The sequence below is a fragment of the Argopecten irradians genome, chromosome 4, assembly GCF_041381155.1.
Source record: "Argopecten irradians isolate NY chromosome 4, Ai_NY, whole genome shotgun sequence".
NCBI classification, from domain to species: domain Eukaryota; kingdom Metazoa; phylum Mollusca; class Bivalvia; order Pectinida; family Pectinidae; genus Argopecten; species Argopecten irradians.
This window is the reverse complement of record NC_091137.1, coordinates 4843933-4862867: the sequence shown is the minus strand read 5'-3', so window position 1 is coordinate 4862867 and position 18935 is coordinate 4843933. Positions and strand designations below refer to the sequence as shown.

Below are 18935 nucleotides of genomic sequence, written 5' to 3'. Positions count from 1 at the left end.
AGTGGTTGGTTCAGTAGTAGTGGTTGGCTCAGTAGTAGTGGTTGCATCAGTAGTAGTGGTTGGTTCAGTAGTAGTGGTTGGTTCAGTAGTAGTGGTTTGCCTCAGTAGTAATGGTGGTTGGTTCAGTAGTAGTGGTTGGTTCAGTAGTAGTGGTTGGTTCAGTAGTAGTGGTAGGCTCAGTGGTAGTGGTTGGTTCAGTAGTAGTGGTTAGGTTCAGTAGTAGTCGTCGGTTCAGTGGTGGTAGTGGTTGCCTCAGTAGTAGTGGTTGGTTCAGTAGTAGTGGTTGTTGGTTCAGTAGTAGTGGTCGGTTCAGTAGAAGTAGTTGGTTCAGTAGTAGTTGGTTCAGTAGTAGGTGGTTGGTTCAGTAGACAGTAGTAGTATTTTTCAGTGGTAGTGGTCTGATTTATATAAGACATTTTATAGGACTTTTAGAGTTCTAAACAAAAGTAAGTCCGGTATGTACTTCCTGGTAGTCGATTCCTAAACAAACAGACATATTACTTCCTTAGTGAGTGTGTTTAAGTACTAAACAAACATAAATAGTTCAGTTACAGTAATAGTGGATAGTGTTCCACAGTAGTATGTTGTAAAAAACAGACATAGTTGGACAGTGAGTCACACTGAATCCATTTTTCCATTATGGTTGGTGTTCCTAAACAATTAGTTATAATATTTTTCTCTGTTTCGTGTGTAAGTTAAATATAATGGACTTTTGTACAATAGTCGTGTCCCAATACAAACAAATGTCTAATAGGTGGTTGTACACAGTCGAGTTTAAACAAACAGAATAATAGTAGTTTCCTCAGTCGAGTCATAACGTCACAGACAAATAGGACTTTTTACAAAGTCGAGTCCCTAAACAAATTAGACATAATTAGGTTTCCTTCAGAAAGTAGAGTCCCATAAACTTTAAAAGTGGATTCAGTACAAGTCGGTCCCTTCAAACAGACATGGTGTTAGGAAATATCACGTGGTTCATAATAGGAATTTACACAGTGTTTAAACAAACAAATAATTGAGTTGCAGTCGCCGACAATTTTTTTCTATCTCCAATTTGTTTCATAAAATGTTCCATATTACTGGAAAATAATAGTAGTTAAATTGCAATAAAAAGTAAAGGTAAAAAAACAAAACTTGTTTAGGACTTCCAGTGTAAACACTTCGTGTGAGTCCCCTAAACAAACAGTAAATAGGACTTCACTACACAGTGGGTCACTAAAGTTGTTAATAGGTTTGGCAAAGTCCCAAACTTTTAGGACTTGTTTTACAAAGTGGTTTTACAATGGATTTAGGACGTTCCTGTGTTCAGTCGAGTCCTATGGTAGACAAAAGGACTTCCTACTCAGTCGAGTCCCTTCAAACATTGCCTAACAAAGAGTTTTGTTCTATAGGTTCACAGTAGTTTTAACAAAATTGTAGGTTTGTTAAGTCAGTAAAACGGTTTTAATAGTGACGTAAATAGTCGCGTTTATAAAAAACAACAAAATAGGACATTTTCAGTAAGTCCATGTTTAAAACGACATAGGATTTTCATACACAGTTATGTCAGTAAACATGTTTTATAACGAACATGTTTATAACGAACCATGTTTTATAACAGTAAGTGTTGTAACAAGGTAGTTATTAGTTCCGTTCAATCCCCGTGTGGTTTTTACAGTCGAGTCCCTAAAACCAACAAAGTAGTTGTTGCATAGTAGTGTATTAAAGACACTAGTGGTTTTTAGCAAAGTGATTTCGTTGGTCCCCAGTTCGTTATGTGGTTGTTTTACTGTATTTACCATGCCCGAAAATGCTATTTTTGATTACAAGTGGTATGGTTTCCTAAAATCATCATAACAAACAGTGGACTTCAGTCAAATAAATAGTTGGGCCGATTGCATTTGTGGTACTTCACAATTGAATGAAGTTATTAGAGTTAGTTAGTATACAAATTAGTGGTTTCAATTTTGACAGTAGTGGTTGATTCAGTAGAAACTGTCAATAGTAATGTGATGGACACAAAGTGGCCAAAGTTCAGTAGTAGTGGTTCAGTAGTAGTGGTTGGTTCAGTGTAAATGTTGTGTCAGTGTAGTGGGGTCAGTAGTTACATAACAAACAGACATAATAGGACTTCCTACACAGTCGAGTCCCTAAACAAACAGACATAATAGGACTTCCTACACAGTCGAGTCCCTAAACAAACAGACATAATAGGACTTCCTACACAGTCGAGTCCCTAAACAAACAGACATAATAGGACTTCCTACACAGTCGAGTCCCTAAACAAACAGACATAATAGGACTTCCTACACAGTCGAGTCCCTAAACAAACAGACATAATAGGACTTCCTACATAGTCGACCCTAAACAAACAGACATAATAGGACTTCCTACACAGTCGAGCTTTCCCTAAACAAACAGACATAATAGGACTTCCTACACAGTCGAGTCCCTAAACAAACAGACATAATAGGACTTCCTACACAGTCGAGTCCCTAAACAAACAGACATAATAGGACTTCCTACACAGTCGAGTCCCTAAACAAACAGACATAATAGGACTTCCTACACAGTCGAGTCCCTAAACAAACAGACATAATAGGACTTCCTACACAGTCGAGTCCCTAAACAAACAGACATAATAGGACTTCCTACACAGTCGAGTCCCTAAACAAACAGACATAATAGGACTTCCTACAAAGTCGAGTCCCTAAACAAACAGACATAATAGGACTTCCTACACAGTCGAGTCCCTAAACAAACAGACATAATAGGACTTCCTACACAGTCGAGTCCCTAAACAAACAGACATAATAGGACTTCCTACACAGTCGAGTCCCTAAACAAACAGACATAATAGGACTTCCTACACAGTCGAGTCCCTAAACAAACAGACATAATAGGACTTCCTACAAAGTCGAGTCCCTAAACAAACAGACATAATAGGACTTCCTACACAGTCGAGTCCCTAAACAAACAGACATAATAGGACTTCCTACACAGTCGAGTCCCTAAACAAACAGACATAATAGGACTTCCTACACAGTCGAGTCCCTAAACAAACAGACATAATAGGACTTCCTACACAGTCGAGTCCCTAAACAAACAGACATAATAGGACTTCATACACAGTCGAGTCCCTAAACAAACAGACATAATAGGACTTCCTACACAGTCGAGTCCCTAAACAAACAGACATAATAGGACTTCCTACACAGTCGAGTCCCTAAACAAACAGACATAATAGGACTTCCTACACAGTCGAGTCCCTAAACAAACAGACATAATAGGACTTCCTACACAGTCGAGTCCCTAAACAAACAGACATAATAGGACTTCCTACACAGTCGAGTCCCTAAACAAACAGACATAATAGGACTTCCTACACAGTCGAGTCCCTAAACAAACAGACATAATAGGAACTTCCTACACAGTCGAGTCCCTAAACAAACAGACATAATAGGACTTCCTACACAGTCGAGTCCCTAAACAAACAGACATAATAGGACTTCCTACACAGTCGAGTCCCTAAACAAACAGACATAATAGGACTTCCCACACAGTCGAGTCCCTAAACAAACGTTGTCGAAAATTGGAAACTACTTCCTTTACAAGTATTATAACAACAAAATTCTTTGTTTTACGATATAAATACAGCCCTAAGTCATTCAACTTTCATGCAAACCAAACACGAAAAATTAACTATTGAAACGAATTTGATTTTCGTCCGCTAAGGTATGCATTCGACTAAAATTTGGTGAACATCCACAGAGATTTATGTTTAGTAGCGATTACACGACTGACGGACACCTAGGGTAAGGGTTAGCAAACTGACTCCGATCCAAGTGATAAAAACACAAGGAATTGATTATACTTTTTTATATATAGAGAGTGTTCCTTCTTATATATATTGCGAAGTCAAATTGAAAACGATTGAAGAAACACAAAAGAAAACTTAAGTTTTACAATAGTTACCTGCTTCGGTAGAAGTGGTTTCCGCAGTAGTAGTGGTTGAGTCGGTAGTAGTAGTTGGTTCAGTTGTAGTGGTTGACTCAGTAGAAGTGATTGCGTCAGTAGTAGTGGTTGCCGCTGTAGTAGTGGTTGGTTCAGTAGTAGTGGTAGAGTCAGTGGTAGTGGTTGGCTCAGTGGTAGTGGTTACGTCAGTAGTTGTGATTGCGTCAGTAGTAGTGGTTGCGTCAGTAGTAGTGGTTGCCTCAGTAGTAGTGGTTGGTTCAGTTGTAGTGGTTGGCTCAGTGGTAGTGGTTGGTTCAGTAGTAGTGGTTGGTTCAGTAGTAGTGGTCACTGATTACATATAGACATTCAATAAAAATATTAGCACAAATTAACAACTGAATCATTTAAATGTTGATAAGGACAAGACCGATGATGAATATATAATGGCTTTGGACCTAAGTGATATCTGTACTGGAAAGTAACCAAAAAATATTTTTCGAAAATTGGAAACTATATTTTTACAAGTGTTATACCAACAGGTTACTTTGTGTTAAGATTTTAATAAAGATATTGGTTTTGGTTGCGCTTTTATGTCCCGGAGAAATGTTAATAAAATCAGTGTAAATTCAAATCCAATTAAAAACTACTTGTTTGATGTGATTTGAAACAATGCAGCATGCCTACTTAAAAAAGCGGTAGAAGAAACAACAAAAGATAAATAAAGTTTAACAATTGTTACCTGTTTCGGTAGAAGTGGTTGCCTCTGTTGTAGAAGTAGCAGTCTCAGTTGTAGTAATTGCGTCAGTAGTAGTGGTTGCCGCAGTAGTAGTGGTTGGTTCTGTAGTAGTGGTTGGTTCAGTAGTAGTGGTTGGTTCAGTGGTAGTGGTTGGTTCAGTAGTAGTGGTTGGTTCTGTAGTAGTGGTTGCCGCAGAAGTAGTGGTTGGTTCAGTAGTAGTGGATGATTCAGTAGTAGTGGTTGCCTCAGATGAAGTTGTTGTCTCAGTAGAAGTGGTGGCTAATGAAGATAAATACCAAATGTAAATAACATTGTTTAAACATTCATTATTCACAAGGAAAATAATAACCATCATTTACTTGATGCAATATATATGTATTAAAGGTAATAGACTGAACCTATGTTTTCATTCGTGTCAATTACATGTATTTCGCTTTTTATCTTCTGGAAAAAAAATTAATCCTGAAAATAAAAGAGGTAAAACCAAGTTTAAACATTACACTATGACATTTGATGTTACAGTCCCCTTACAAACACGAGTCCATCTGGATGGAATGGTGTACATATGGACATCCAGATCACGTGATTATTACTATATGATCAACTCCGGCACGTCAATCATACACATTTAACATTTAGAAGAATAATCACTTTGTATAGCTTAGTTTGTGGCCCATGCAACAGGGTATCATATATATAGAGGTTATACAACAAGTAGTTGTTGAATGTGGAATTTATTTCACACAAGTGAGTTTTTTTTTTAAATTTATAAATACCAAGATCTTAAGAGAGTTTCTTTTGTATCTTTTAAGATATAACTAACAAGTGTGAAATAAACTCCATATTCAATAATCCCAAGTTTTGTGACCTGTTTCTACCACAATTAAACCTTCAACAAGAAGCCCAGGATAAGATTACGTTATTTGCCGACATATACAAATAAGGTGTAGTGATATCTTTACAAGCAAATAAGCAATAAGCACTCATTAATATTACAAAATCCTAATTGGATACTAAAAAGTTTTCGGGATTTGCTATGGTGAAAAATATTTTTTTCTGATCACTAAACTTTTTCTAAGATATAATATATTTTTGTTTTTGAATTTTGAAGGAGTACATACCAAAGTTGAAAAAATGGAAACCAATATTTAACGTAGTGTACTCGATTTTAACCTTCTGTAAATTAAAAGTAGCTAGTTGTCTGACAAATATGAATATTTGCATAATTGATAAAACCAATGTTTTATTTTAAGAAAATAATAATATCACACAGTCAACATATTTTTTTTGTTCACAATAGCAGTATAAGTTAACCCTACCCCCTAAATTTTGAAGATGAAAACACTTCTTTTTCACAGGTTCTGACAGTTTTAACAATTAAAAAGATATGTTTTGGAATTTTTGCTAAAAGTTTGCAGTTAAAAATTGAAAAAAAGTTGCTGATACTAAAACCATCATAAAAATAGGGGGCTAGAGTGCTAGGTCGTTTGATCTCTTACAAAATCTGTTATTCTTTAGTATTTTGTTAACAAAAAATAAGATTACTTTAACTACACTAAAATACATATTATAAAATCCATTCAATTATAGATTAATTCCTAATGTTTAGTATTTGTAAGTGAAAATGTTGTAGTAAAAAAATGAAAAGAGTCAGTGTAAAAACCGCACATCTTCAAAATGGTCCCCAAGTTGGTAACATCAAGAAATTGGTGAATAAAAAATTCTACTTCCAACGAAAATCTAATTTTTTACATATTTTTTCTATGGCAAATGGCTTCAAATAAGAAAATAATACATATTGTTTTGAAAACCGCAAACAATCTTTGATAAATGTTGAAACGAGTCTTCAACGAGACTGAAACCTCAACAGAGCGGATCCTTAAAAATTAATCATATAAATTATGAATATATTATGTATTCCAAGACTAATTTTTGTCATCATCTATGTACATGGGGGAATGTTTACGGCAAAGTGATATATCTATTTAGCGCCAAATGATAACCGAACCATTTTGACCAAATCCAAGCCAACCACACGTGCGTTAACCCTACCAAAATTACAGAAATGTTGTCCTAACGACTAGAATATAACGCTGATCAACTACATTGATCAATATGGAGTCACTTTTTTAGCTACGAGTAAGAAAGTATGTATTCCTATGCCTTCACATAACCAATTTATGGGTCAAAATTTAAAATCTGAACCAATTAAAGGTCCGGCAGTTCATATTTCACTGTGGAATACCAATATATTTATCCCAACAATGCCTATATGCATATGGATAATTATCTGTCCCTGTTGGTAGGAAATGAATGTGACGTCATGTGTTTTAGAAGGTAACGTCATACTAAAGATCTGAAGCAAATGACATTGCGAATGTTAATCTTATGCAGAAAAATGACAGAAAATTTACTATGTCGACTACTGTTACCTAGTTGTGAAATAGTCGAAATTTGTTCAATTGTAGTGCTTAGCAACGTAGTGATAGTTGGTTTAGAAGTAGTGGTTGTCTCAGTAGTAGTGGTAGAGTCAGTGGTAGTGGTTGCCTCAGTAGTAGTGGTTTTTTCAGTAGTAGTGGTTGGTTCAGTAGTACTGGTTGCCTCAGTAGTAGTGGTTGGTTCAGCAGTAGTGGTTTGTTCAATAGTAGTGGTTGCTTCAGTAGTAGTGGTTGCTTCAGTAGAAGTTGTTATTTCAGTGATCGTGGTTGCTTCAGCAGTAGTGTTTGTTTCAGTAGCAGTGGTTGGTTCAGTAGTAGTGGTTGGTTCAAGGGTAGTGGTTAGGTCAGTAGTAGTGGTTGGTTCAGTAGTAGTTGTTGGTTCAGTAGTAGTGGTTGGTTCAGTAGTAGTAGTTGCTTCAGTAGAAGTGGTTGTTTCAGTAGTAGTGGTTGGTTCAGTAGTAGTGGTTGGTTCAGTAGTAGTGGTTGGTTCAGAAGTAGTGGTTGCCTCAGTAGTAGTGGTTGGTTCAGTAGAAGTGGTTGGTTCAGTGGTAGTGGTTGGTTCAGTAGTAGTGGTTGGATCAGTAGTAGTGGTTGCCTCAGTAGTTGTGGTTGGTTCAGTAGTAGTGGTTGGTTCAGTAGTAGTGGTTGGTTCAGTGGTAGTGGTTGGTTCAGTAGTAGTGGTTGCCTCAGTAGTTGTGGTTGGTTCAGTAGTAGTGGTTGGTTCAGTAGTTGTGGTTGGTTCAGTAGTAGTGGTTAGTTCAGTAGTAGTGGTTGGTTCAGTTGTAGTGGTTGGTTCAGTAGTAGTGGTTGGTTCAGTGGAAGTCTTTGGTTCAGTAGCAGCGGTTGGTTCAGTAGTAGCGGTTGGTTCAATAATAGTGGTTGGTTCAGTAGTAGTGGTTGGTTCAGTAGTAGTGGTTGGTTCAGTAGTAGTGGTGGGTTCAGTGGTAGTGGTTGGTTCAGTAGTAGTGGTTGGTTCAGTGGAAGTGGTTGGTTCAGTAGTAGTGGTTGGTTCAGTAGTAGTGGTTGGTTCAGTGGTAGTGGTTGGTTCAGTAGTAGTGGTTGGTTCAGTGGTAGTGGTTGGTTCAGTAGTAGTGGTTGGTTCAGTAGTAGTGGTTGGTTGGTTCAGTGGTAGTGGTTAGGCTCAGCGGTAGTGGTTGGTTCAGAAGTAGTGGTTTGTTCAATAGTAGTGGTTGCTTCAGTAGTAGTGGTTGCTTCAGTAGAAGTTGTTATTTCAGTGATCGTGGTTGCTTCAGCAGTAGTGTTTGTTCAGTAGTAGTGGTTGGTTCAGTAGTAGTGGTTGGTTCAGTAGTAGTGGTTGGTTCAGTGGTAGTGGTTGGTTCAGTAGTAGTGGTTGGTTCAGTAGTAGTGGTTGGTTCAGTAGTAGTGGTTGGTTCAGTAGTAGTGGTTGGTTCAGTAGTAGTGGTTGGTTCAGTAGTAGTGGTTGGTTCAGTAGTAGTGGTTGGTTCAGTAGTAGTGGTTGGTTCAGTAGTAGTGGTTGGTTCAGTAGTAGTGGTTGGTTCAGTAGTAGTGGTTGGTTCAGTAGTAGTGGTTGGTTCAGTAGTAGTGGTTGGTTCAGTAGTAGTGGTTGGTTCAGTAGTAGTGGTTGGTTCAGTAGTAGTGGTTGGTTCAGTAGTAGTGGTTGGTTCAGTAGTAGTGGTTGGTTCAGTAGTAGTGGTTGGTTCAGTAGTAGTGGTTGGTTCAGTAGTAGTGGTTGGTTCAGTAGTAGTGGTTGGTTCAGTAGTAGTGGTTGGTTCAGTAGTAGTGGTTGGTTCAGTAGTAGTGGTTGGTTCAGTAGTAGTGGTTGGTTCAGTAGTAGTGGTTGGTTCAGTAGTAGTGGTTGGTTCAGTAGTAGTGGTTGGTTCAGTAGTAGTGGTTGGTTCAGTAGTAGTGGTTGGTTCAGTAGTAGTGGTTGGTTCAGTAGTAGTGGTTGGTTCAGTAGTAGTGGTTGGTTCAGTAGTAGTGGTTGGTTCAGTAGTAGTGGTTGGTTCAGTAGTAGTGGTTGGTTCAGTGGTAGTGGTTGGTTCAGTAGTAGTGGTTGGTTCAGTAGTAGTGGTTGGTTCAGTAGTAGTGGTTGGTTCAGTAGTAGTGGTTGGTTCAGTGGTAGTGGTTGGTTCAGTAGTAGTGGTTGGTTCAGTAGTAGTGGTTGGTTCAGTGGTAGTGTGGTTTCAGTGGTAGTGGTTGGTTCAGTAGTAGTGGTTGGTTCAGTAGTAGTGGTTGGTTCAGTAGTAGTGGTTGGTTCAGTAGTAGTGGTTGGTTCAGTGAGTGGTTGGTTCAGTAGTAGTGGTTGGTTCAGTAGTAGTGGTTGGTTCAGTGGTAGTGGTTGGTTCAGTAGTAGTGGTTGGTTCAGTAGTAGGGTTGGTTCAGTAGTAGTGGTTGGTTCAGTGGTAGTGGTTGGTTCAGTAGTAGTGGTTGGTTCAGTGGTAGTGGTTGGTTCAGTAGTAGTGGTTGGTTCAGTGGTAGTGGTTGGTTCAGTGTAGTGGTTGGTTCAGTGGTAGTGGTTGGTTCAGTGGTAGTGGTTGGTTCAGTAGTAGTGGTTGGTTCAGTAGTAGTGGTTGGTTCAGTGTAGTGGTTGGTTCAGTAGTAGTGGTTGGTTCAGTGTAGTGGTTGGTTCAGTGGTAGTGGTTGGTTCAGTAGTAGTGGTTGGTTCAGTGGTAGTGGTTGGTTCAGTAGTAGTGGTTGGTTCAGTAGTAGTGGTTGGTTCAGTAGTAGTGGTTGGTTCAGTAGTAGTGGTTGGTTCGTGTAGTGGTTGGTTCAGTAGTAGTGGTTGGTTCAGTAGTAGTGGTTGGTTCAGTGGTAGTGGTTGGTTCAGTAGTAGTGGTTGGTTCAGTAGTAGTGGTTGGTTCAGTAGTAGTGGTTGGTTCAGTGGTAGTGGTTGGTTCAGTAGTTGTGGTTGGATCAGTAGTAGTGGTTTGCCTCAGTAGTTGTGGTTGGTTGTGTTGCTGACTGACCAACTGTAGTTGTTTGATCTGAGGATATTGTGACTGTTGATATGAATATATTTACGTATATTATTTTTTTAAAAAATGCTCCGCGGTATACACCTCCGTATTATCTAATGAATTTATATAGTCATATCGTCACTGATTAACAATGACTGGTATGCTACAATAAAAACAGAAAACTTTGTATGGATTTTACCTGCAGCAGAATGTGGGTATGATTGAATGGTTTAGGTAGCACTTTCCTTTCTGATAATATAAAAAATAATTAAAAATAAATTTGATTTATTATAGTACCGAACTGATTTTTTATGTAAATTGACAAGTGGAAAAGACTGTCTTTTAACACTTACATTCAGAGTAACAGAAATTCTATAAAAAGGGACATGCATTATAAATTTTCATCGCCAAAACAATGATAACTGACATCAATATATAGATCTATGTTACCATTCAGTAAAATGTCTACTAATGACATATTTTGTCACAAGTATTATTATTGCGATCTGATTTATTGACCGTTTGGAAATTCAACATCTTTCTGATTTTCAAACAAAGTAATAGCTGCTGTTGCTACCTCTGGTAAAGGTTTGTTGAAGTCTAAAACAGTGAACGAGGCTTCAGCAAAACACCATCTGACCACTCATAAATGAAATGCACGTTTACAAGCCCTTTATCTACAGCCTTGAAGTATCATCACGAAGAGTCTGTTGGATACTGTTTAAAAGCCTAACTACCTTTTCGGTTAAAAAAGTGTAATTTATAAAATTTAGTTTAAGAAGTAAATTTTCAATAATTGTTGTTGACGCATCTGTAGAATTTGTACTGACAGCTTCTGTAGTAGTTATTTATGCTTCAGTACTTGTAGTTACTGCATCTGTGGTAGTTATTTATGCTTCAGTACTTGTAGTTACAGCATCTGTAGTAGTTATTTATGCTTCAGTACTCGTAGTTACAGCATCTGAAGTATTTATTTATGCTTCAGTACTTATAGTGTAAGCATCTGTAGTAGTTATTCATGTTTCAGTACTTGTAGTTACAACATCTGTAGTATTTATTTATGCTTCAGTACTTGTAGGTACATCATCTGTGGTAGTAATGTATGCTTCGTACTTGTAGGTACATCATCTGTGGTAGTTATTGATGCTTCAGTACTTGTAGGTACATCATCTGTGGTAGTTATTGCTGCTTCAGTACTTGTAGGTACATCATCTGTGGTAGTTATTGCTGCTTCAGTACTTGTAGGTACATCATCTGTGGTAGTTATTGATGCTTCAGTACTTGTAGGTACATCAACTGTGGTAGTTATTGATGCTTCAGTACTTGTAGGTACATCATCTGTGGTAGTTATTGATGCTTCAGTACTTGTAGGTACATCATCTGTGGTAGTTATTGATGCTTCAGTACTTGTAGGTACATCATCTGTGGTAGTTATTTATGCTTCAGTACTTGTAGGTACATCATCTGTGGTAGTTATTGATGCTTCAGTACTTGTAGGTACATCATCTGTGGTAGTTATTGATGCTTCAGTACTTGTAGGTACATCATCTGTGGTAGTTATTGTATGCTTCAGTACTTGTAGGTACATTATCTGTGGTAGTTATTGCTGCTTCAGTACTTGTAGGTACATTATCTGTGGTAGTTATTGATGCTTCAGTACTTGTAGGTACATCAACTGTGGTAGTTATTGATGCTTCAGTACTTGTAGGTACATCATCTGTGGTAGTTATTGATGCTTCGTACTTGTAGGTACATCAACTGTGGTAGTTATTGATGCTTCAGTACTTGTAGGTACATCATCTGTGGTAGTTATTGATGCTTCAGTACTTGTAGGTACAGCATCTGTGGTAGTTATTGATGCTTCAGTACTTGTAGGTACATCATCTGTGGTAGTTATTGATGCTTCAGTACTTGTAGGTACATTATCTGTGGTAGTAATGTATGCTTCAGTACTTGTAGGTACATCATCTGTGGTAGTTATTGATGCTTCAGTACTTGTAGGTACATCATCTGTGGTAGTTATTGATGCTTCAGTACTTGTAGGTACATCATCTGTGGTAGTTATTGATGCTTCAGTACTTGTAGGTACATCAACTGTGGTAGTTATTGATGCTTCAGTACTTGTAGGTACATCATCTGTGGTAGTTATTGATGCTTCAGTACTTGTAGGTACATCATCTGTGGTAGTTATTGATGCTTCAGTACTTGTAGGTACATCATCTGTGGTAGTTATTGATGCTTCAGTACTTGTAGGTACATCATCTGTGGTAGTTATTGATGCTTCAGTACTTGTAGGTACATCATCTGTGGTAGTTATTGATGCTTCAGTACTTGTAGGTACATCATCTGTGGTAGTTATTATGCTTCAGTACTTGTAGGTACATATCTGTGGTAGTTATTGATGCTTCAGTACTTGTAGGTACATCATCTGTGGTAGTTATTGATGCTTCAGTACTTGTAGGTACATCATGTGGTAGATATGCTTCTACTTGTAGTACATATTGTAGTTATTGATGCTTCAGTACTTGTAGGTACATCATCTGTGGTAGTTATTGATGCTTCAGTACTTGTAGGTACATCATCTGTGGTAGTTATTGATGCTTCAGTACTTGTAGGTACATCATCTGTGGTAGTTATTGATGCTTCAGTACTTGTAGGTACATCATCTGTGGTAGTTATTGATGCTTCAGTACTTGTAGGTACATCATCTGTGGTAGTTATTGATGCTTCAGTACTTGTAGGTACATCATCTGTGGTAGTTATTGATGCTTCAGTACTTGTAGGTACATCATCTGTGGTAGTTATTGATGCTTCAGTACTTGTAGGTACATCATCTGTGGTAGTTATTGATGCTTCAGTACTTGTAGGTACATTATCTGTGGTAGTTATTGATGCTTCAGTACTTGTAGGTACATCAACTGTGGTAGTTATTGATGCTTCAGTACTTGTAGGTACATCATCTGTGGTAGTTATTGATGCTTCAGTACTTGTAGGTACATTATCTGTGGTAGTTATTGATGCTTCAGTACTTGTAGGTACATCAACTGTGGTAGTTATTGATGCTTCAGTACTTGTAGGTACATCATCTGTGGTAGTTATTGATGCTTCAGTACTTGTAGGTACATCATCTGTGGTAGTTATTGATGCTTCAGTACTTGTAGGTACATCATCTGTGGTAGTAATGTATGCTTCAGTACTTGTAGGTACATCATCTGTGGTAGTTATTGATGCTTCAGTACTTGTAGGTACATCATCTGTGGTAGTTATTGATGCTTCAGTACTTGTAGGTACATCATCTGTGGTAGTTATTGATGCTTCAGTACTTGTAGGTACATCATCTGTGGTAGTTATTGATGCTTCAGTACTTGTAGGTACATCATCTGTGGTAGTTATTGATGCTTCAGTACTTGTAGGTACATCATCTGTGGTAGTTATTGATGCTTCAGTACTTGTAGGTACATCATCTGTGGTAGTTATTGATGCTTCAGTACTTGTAGGTACATCATCTGTGGTAGTTATTGATGCTTCAGTACTTGTAGGTACATCATCTGTGGTAGTTATTGATGCTTCAGTACTTGTAGGTACTGCATCTGTGGTAGTTATTGTATGCTTCAGTACTTGTAGGTACATCATCTGTGGTAGTTATTGATGCTTCAGTACTTGTAGGTACATCATCTGTGGTAGTTATTGATGCTTCAGTACTTGTAGGTACATCATCTGTGGTAGTTATTGATGCTTCAGTACTTGTAGGTACATCATCTGTGGTAGTTATTGATGCTTCAGTACTTGTAGGTACATCATCTGTGGTGTAATTATGCTTCAGTACTTGTAGGTACATCATACTGTGGTAGTTATTGCTTCTACTGTACTTATGGGTACAGTCTTACAGTTACTGCATTTGTAGTAGTCAGTTATGCTTCAGTACTTGTAGTTAAATTATCTGTGGTAGTTATTGATACTTCAGTACTTGTAGGTACATCATCTGTGGTAGTAATGTATGCTTCAGTACTTGTAGGTACAGCATCTGTGGTAGTTATTGATGCTTCAGTACTTGTAGGTACATCATCTGTGGTAGTTATTGATGCTTCAGTACTTGTAGGTACATCATCTGTGGTAGTTATTGATGCTTCAGTACTTGTAGTTACTGCAGTTGTAGTAGTCATTTATGCTTCAGTACTTGTATTTACAGCATCTTTAGTAGTCATTTATGCTTCAGTACTTGTAGTTACAGCATCTGTAGTAGTCATTTATGCTTCAGTACTTGTAGTTACAGCACTGTAGTAGTCATTTATGCTTCAGTACTTGTAGTTACTGCAGTTGTTGTAGTCATTTATGCTTCAGTACTTGTAGTTACAGCATCTTTAGTAGTCATTTATGCTTCAGTACTTGTAGTTACAGCACCTGTAGTAGTCATTTATGCTTCAGTACTTGTAGTTAAATTATCTGTGGTAGTATTATGCTTCAGTACTTGTAGTTCCTGCATTTGTGGTAGTCATTTATGCTTCAGTACTTGTAGTTCATCATCTGTAGTAGTCATTTATGCTTCAGTACTTGTAGTTACTGCATCTGTAGTAGTCATTTATGCTTCAGTACTTGTAGTTACAGCATCTGTAGTAGTCATTTATGCTTCAGTACTTGTAGTTACAGCACCTGTAGTAGTCATTTATGCTTCAGTACTTGTAGTTACAGCATCTGTAGTAGTCATTTATGCTTCAGTACTTGTAGTTACTGCATTTGTAGTAGTCATTTATGCTTCAGTACTTGTAGTTACAGCATCTGTAGTAGTCATTTATGCTTCAGTACTTGTAGTTAAATTATCTGTGGTAGTTATTGATGCTTCAGTACTTGTAGTTACTGCATTTGTAGTAGTCATTTATGCTTCAGTACTTGTAGTTAAATTATTTGTGGTAGTTATTGATGCTTCAGTACTTCTGGTTACTGCACCTGTAGTAGTTGATGCTTCATATTGTATGTTGATGTTGTTGGTTCAATTTTTTTTTGTAATTTGCACCGTTGAAAGGATGCTACTCATGGCGGTTGCGTATTACGTTTGATACATGTATGGTTAATGAACACGGGATTTTATATTTATTTTAAGGGAATGTTTTGAAAAATTTGTACAGTTTTTTTTCTTTCAATATTTTAATCTATCATTTCTTAAAGATGCTCCACCGCCGACATAGCATAAATGATATTCATTATTTGAAGAATAATTGGTGTATTATCGTATATATATATGTCTAATTAACACAAAAAGTAATATAAAATAATTTAGTTTGCCTTTGGTGCATGCACAATCAGTACTTCATTCCATATAGGATATAGTGCCACGGAATTTTTTCGGGATGCATTTAATTACTTTTCATATTTTTAACTTGAAGTAAAATTAGAAGCTCATAGTTTTCAATGTTGGTAATGGTGTAAAGTAAGGAACTTTTGTAACTGAAGAAAAATAGTAAATCGTCTTCGCCTATTTTTGATAATGAAAAAATACCATTTGTCGGCGATGGAGCATCTTTAAATATTCATCGACATTAACGACATTTAGCTGATTGTGTGGTAATTTAGTGATTAAATGATGATAATTAAAAAAGAACGTGTCATGCATGAGTGAGCATAAAGTCGGGAAAAGGGACATGAAAGAAATAAATTATATATAAATCTTACCTTCTTTAGTTGTTGTTGCTTCACTAATAGTGGTTGCAGCGTTCGTGGTGGTTGTTGCTGCTTCAGTAGTAGTGGTTGCAGCGTTCGTGGTGGTTGTTGCTGCTTCAGTAGTAGTGGTTGCAGCGTCTGTTGTGGTTGTTGCTGCTTCAGTAGTAGTGGTTGCAGCGTTCGTGGTGGTTGTTGCTGCTTCAGTAGTAGTGGTTGCAGCGTTCGTGGTGGTTGTTGCTGCTTCAGTAGTAGTGGTTGCAGCGTTCGTGGTGGTTGTTGCTGCTTCAGTAGTAGTAGTGGCAGCGTCTGTTGTGGTTGTTGCTTCAGTAGTAGTAGTTGCAGCGTCTGAAGTGGTTGTTGCTTCGCTAGTAGTGGTTGCAGCGTCTGTTGTGGTTGTTGCTGCTTCAGTAGTAGTGGTTGCTGCCTCTGTAGTGGATGTTGCTGCTTCAGTAGTAGTGATTGCAGCGTCTGTAGTGGTTGTTGGTGTATCAGTAGTAGTGGTTGAAGCGTATGCAGTGGTTGTTGCTGCTTCAGTAGTAGTGGTTGCAGCGTCTGTAGTGGTTGTTGGTGCTTCAGTAGTAGTGGTTGCAGCGTCTGCAGTGGTTGTTGCTTCGCTAGTAGTGGTTGCTACGTCTGTAGTGGATGTTGCTGCTTCAGTAGTAGTGGTTGCAGCGTCTGTAGTGGTTGTTGTTGCTTCAGTAGTAGTGGTTGCAGCGTCTGTGGTTGTTGCTGCTTCAGTAGTAGTGGTTGCAGCGTCTGCAGTGGTTGTTGCTGCTTCAGTAGTAGTGGTTGCAGCGTCTGTGGTTGTTGCTGCTTCAGTAGTAGTGGTTGCAGCGTCTGTGGTTGTTGTTGCTTCACTAGTAGTGGTTGAAGCGTCTGCAGTGGTTGTTGCTTCAGTAGTAGTGGTTGCAGCGTTCGTGGTGGTTGTTGCTGCTTCAGTAGTAGTGGTTGCAGCGTCTGCAGTGGTTGTTGCTTCAGTAGTAGTGGTTGCAGCGTTCGTGGTGGTTGTTGCTGCTTCAGTAGTAGTGGTTGCAGCGTCTGAAGTGGTTGTTGCTACTTCAGTAGAAGCGGTTGTTGCTGATTCAGTACTTGTATTTACAGCATCTGTGGTATTTGTGACTGCAAGATGATTTGTTTTAAAGACCAGCATTATCATGAAACTTATAAAAGCAATACATTTTACTTAATATGTACAAACTGTCTAGCAAAATAGTGTTTGTTTGCATCTAATCATTGACATTGCGTCTATAAAAGAAAAATGTACATCGCATTTACTTCTAAATGTGGCTATGGAGGTATGTCAAACGCTACATACATTAAGCACGTACAATAATTTCCAAAGAAAACTTAAACTATATACCAGCCGAAGAAATTCTGTGTATTCAGAATTGTATCAGTAATAAAGACTTCAATTGTTAAAAAAACATACATTGTGTTTCTATACAGGAAAACTAAAAACAATCTTGGTTTCGATTACAATAACTATCAAAGAATAAATTTGAATTAAAATCCAAAATAAATTCATCGTGACACAAAGTCACACAGCTACTTACCATTAACAAAAAGAAATAAAAAATGACACTTTTACCTTCACAACATACTTTGTTGATTGTTTACAATGTATCTTTTTATACAATAATTTCAAATTAACTTATAAAATAATTTGATATGTAACTGAAATTGTTAAAATCTATTAAGTACTAATTAATACTAGGTACCTTTATGTGTGGACATTAATTTGGTCACGCTTCCAGCGACCAATCGTCTCTCTATGACATTTGGCCCCGATTTCTCGAAAAAAAATGTTTTATTTCAAAATGTCAGAAGACTTCAGATAGTTTTGCCATTTTGTACATGGTCGTAATTTGCCAGTGAAATTCATTGTGAAAATTGGCATTTCAATTGAAATTGTCCTGGCTGTTGGCGTTGACAACATCTCATGTGAATGGCATGGTGAATGTGTGTTTACTAGTTAAAACCCATTTTGGACAGGACTTTGACAGTACGATTTATTTTGATGGAATTTGTGCATGTTAACTGGAATTGGTCTGAATTCAAAACACTTCTGTTGGTGGTAACAGCATTTAATGTTGTCCTTTGATGGTGTTTCACTTGGAGCAACAGAAAATTTTGGTATAGAATTTGTAATCTTAATTCTTATTTTGTGGAATTTCTTGTTCCCAGTTTCCATTTTAATGTTTACTCTTTTGAACTTTCCTGTTGAAGCCTTGGCCAACTTCTGTCATTCAAAATGTCAAAATTAATTAAAAGTTATGTTTATTTTCTGTTTGATAAATGGAATTTCAGCTTACCTTCTGAAACTATCATAAACTGCACAGTAACCACATCCACCATGTATTACAAAATACACATATATATAGTGACAGTTTACCTGCTTCCGTGGTTGTAGATACAGTTGTTGTTGTCATAGCGTCAGTGGTTGTTGTAGCGTCAGTGCTAGTGGTCGTCATCTCACTTGTTGATGTAGGCATCGTGGTGGAAGAAAAACTCTCAACAGTTGAGAAAACCAATATTAGTAGAGCAATAGGTACCAAAAGCGGACGTCTAAGCGCCATGGCGCAGACCCTTTAAAAGAAAGAAACTAGATTGTAATGAAAATGCTGTATTTATTTCTGTCTCGGTATTTATTATGTATTATGTAGTAGTTAGGATCAAATCTCTACTTTGCTATAAATATTCTAATATGGAAGCAATAAAGATAACTCATGAAAACATGATAAGACTTTCTTAGGTTAGACTCTTGGAGTACTGCACGGAAAGATAACATCAATGCCGTATAATGTTGACAAATATAATGACGTCAGGTGATATTTATCCTGTCTGTAGGGAAAGAAATTACAGTATCGCAAATCACTATATTCATATATATTTTTGAAATGAATAACAATATAATATATATATATATAAACAATCAGAAATCAATTATATTGTATATGAAATGTGTGTATACAAATGAGTATGTTAGTAGCCACTGTGGTCAATAGGTATCATCTGTCTTGTTCTGACAGTTTCCGGAAACATTGAGATGACCCAATAACTCGCGATGTTACGTTCTGGATTAGGTGATAAAGGGGAATCGTGTTTATATTGTACCATTTCAATATTCCTAAATCCTTAATATAAACATAATGTAATCGATCTCACTTGCTAAAGCAGTCTATTACCATTACATCTGATAATTTGTTCATTTTGTTTTTGTTATAAGTTACAAAA

The 18935-nt window shown here is 37.3% G+C and overlaps 2 protein-coding genes across 2 annotated transcripts in view; both read right to left on the bottom strand.

The window, feature by feature from the left end:
- Positions 1 to 18935, bottom strand: part of LOC138322055 (mucin-2-like) — a 51063-nt gene that overhangs the window by 4030 nt on the left and 28098 nt on the right. Inside the window, exons 2-7 of the mRNA XM_069266109.1 lie at positions 18094 to 18287; positions 15714 to 16820; positions 4673 to 4948; positions 3955 to 4281; positions 1656 to 1665; positions 157 to 251 (exon numbers count right to left, since the gene is read on the bottom strand). Coding sequence (XP_069122210.1) covers positions 157 to 251; positions 1656 to 1665; positions 3955 to 4281; positions 4673 to 4948; positions 15714 to 16820; positions 18094 to 18287 — 2009 coding nt within the window. The remainder of the gene's footprint in view (positions 1 to 156; positions 252 to 1655; positions 1666 to 3954; positions 4282 to 4672; positions 4949 to 15713; positions 16821 to 18093; positions 18288 to 18935) is intronic.
- On the bottom strand, positions 6516 to 14209 carry LOC138322552 (mucin-2-like). Its single transcript, XM_069266563.1, has 7 exons — positions 14014 to 14209; positions 12572 to 13636; positions 11790 to 12392; positions 11160 to 11468; positions 8337 to 9265; positions 7102 to 7930; positions 6516 to 6547 (listed from the first exon to the last, which is right to left on the bottom strand). The coding sequence occupies exons 1-7, from the start codon at positions 14207 to 14209 to the stop codon at positions 6516 to 6518; spliced, it is 3963 nt and encodes a 1320-aa protein (XP_069122664.1).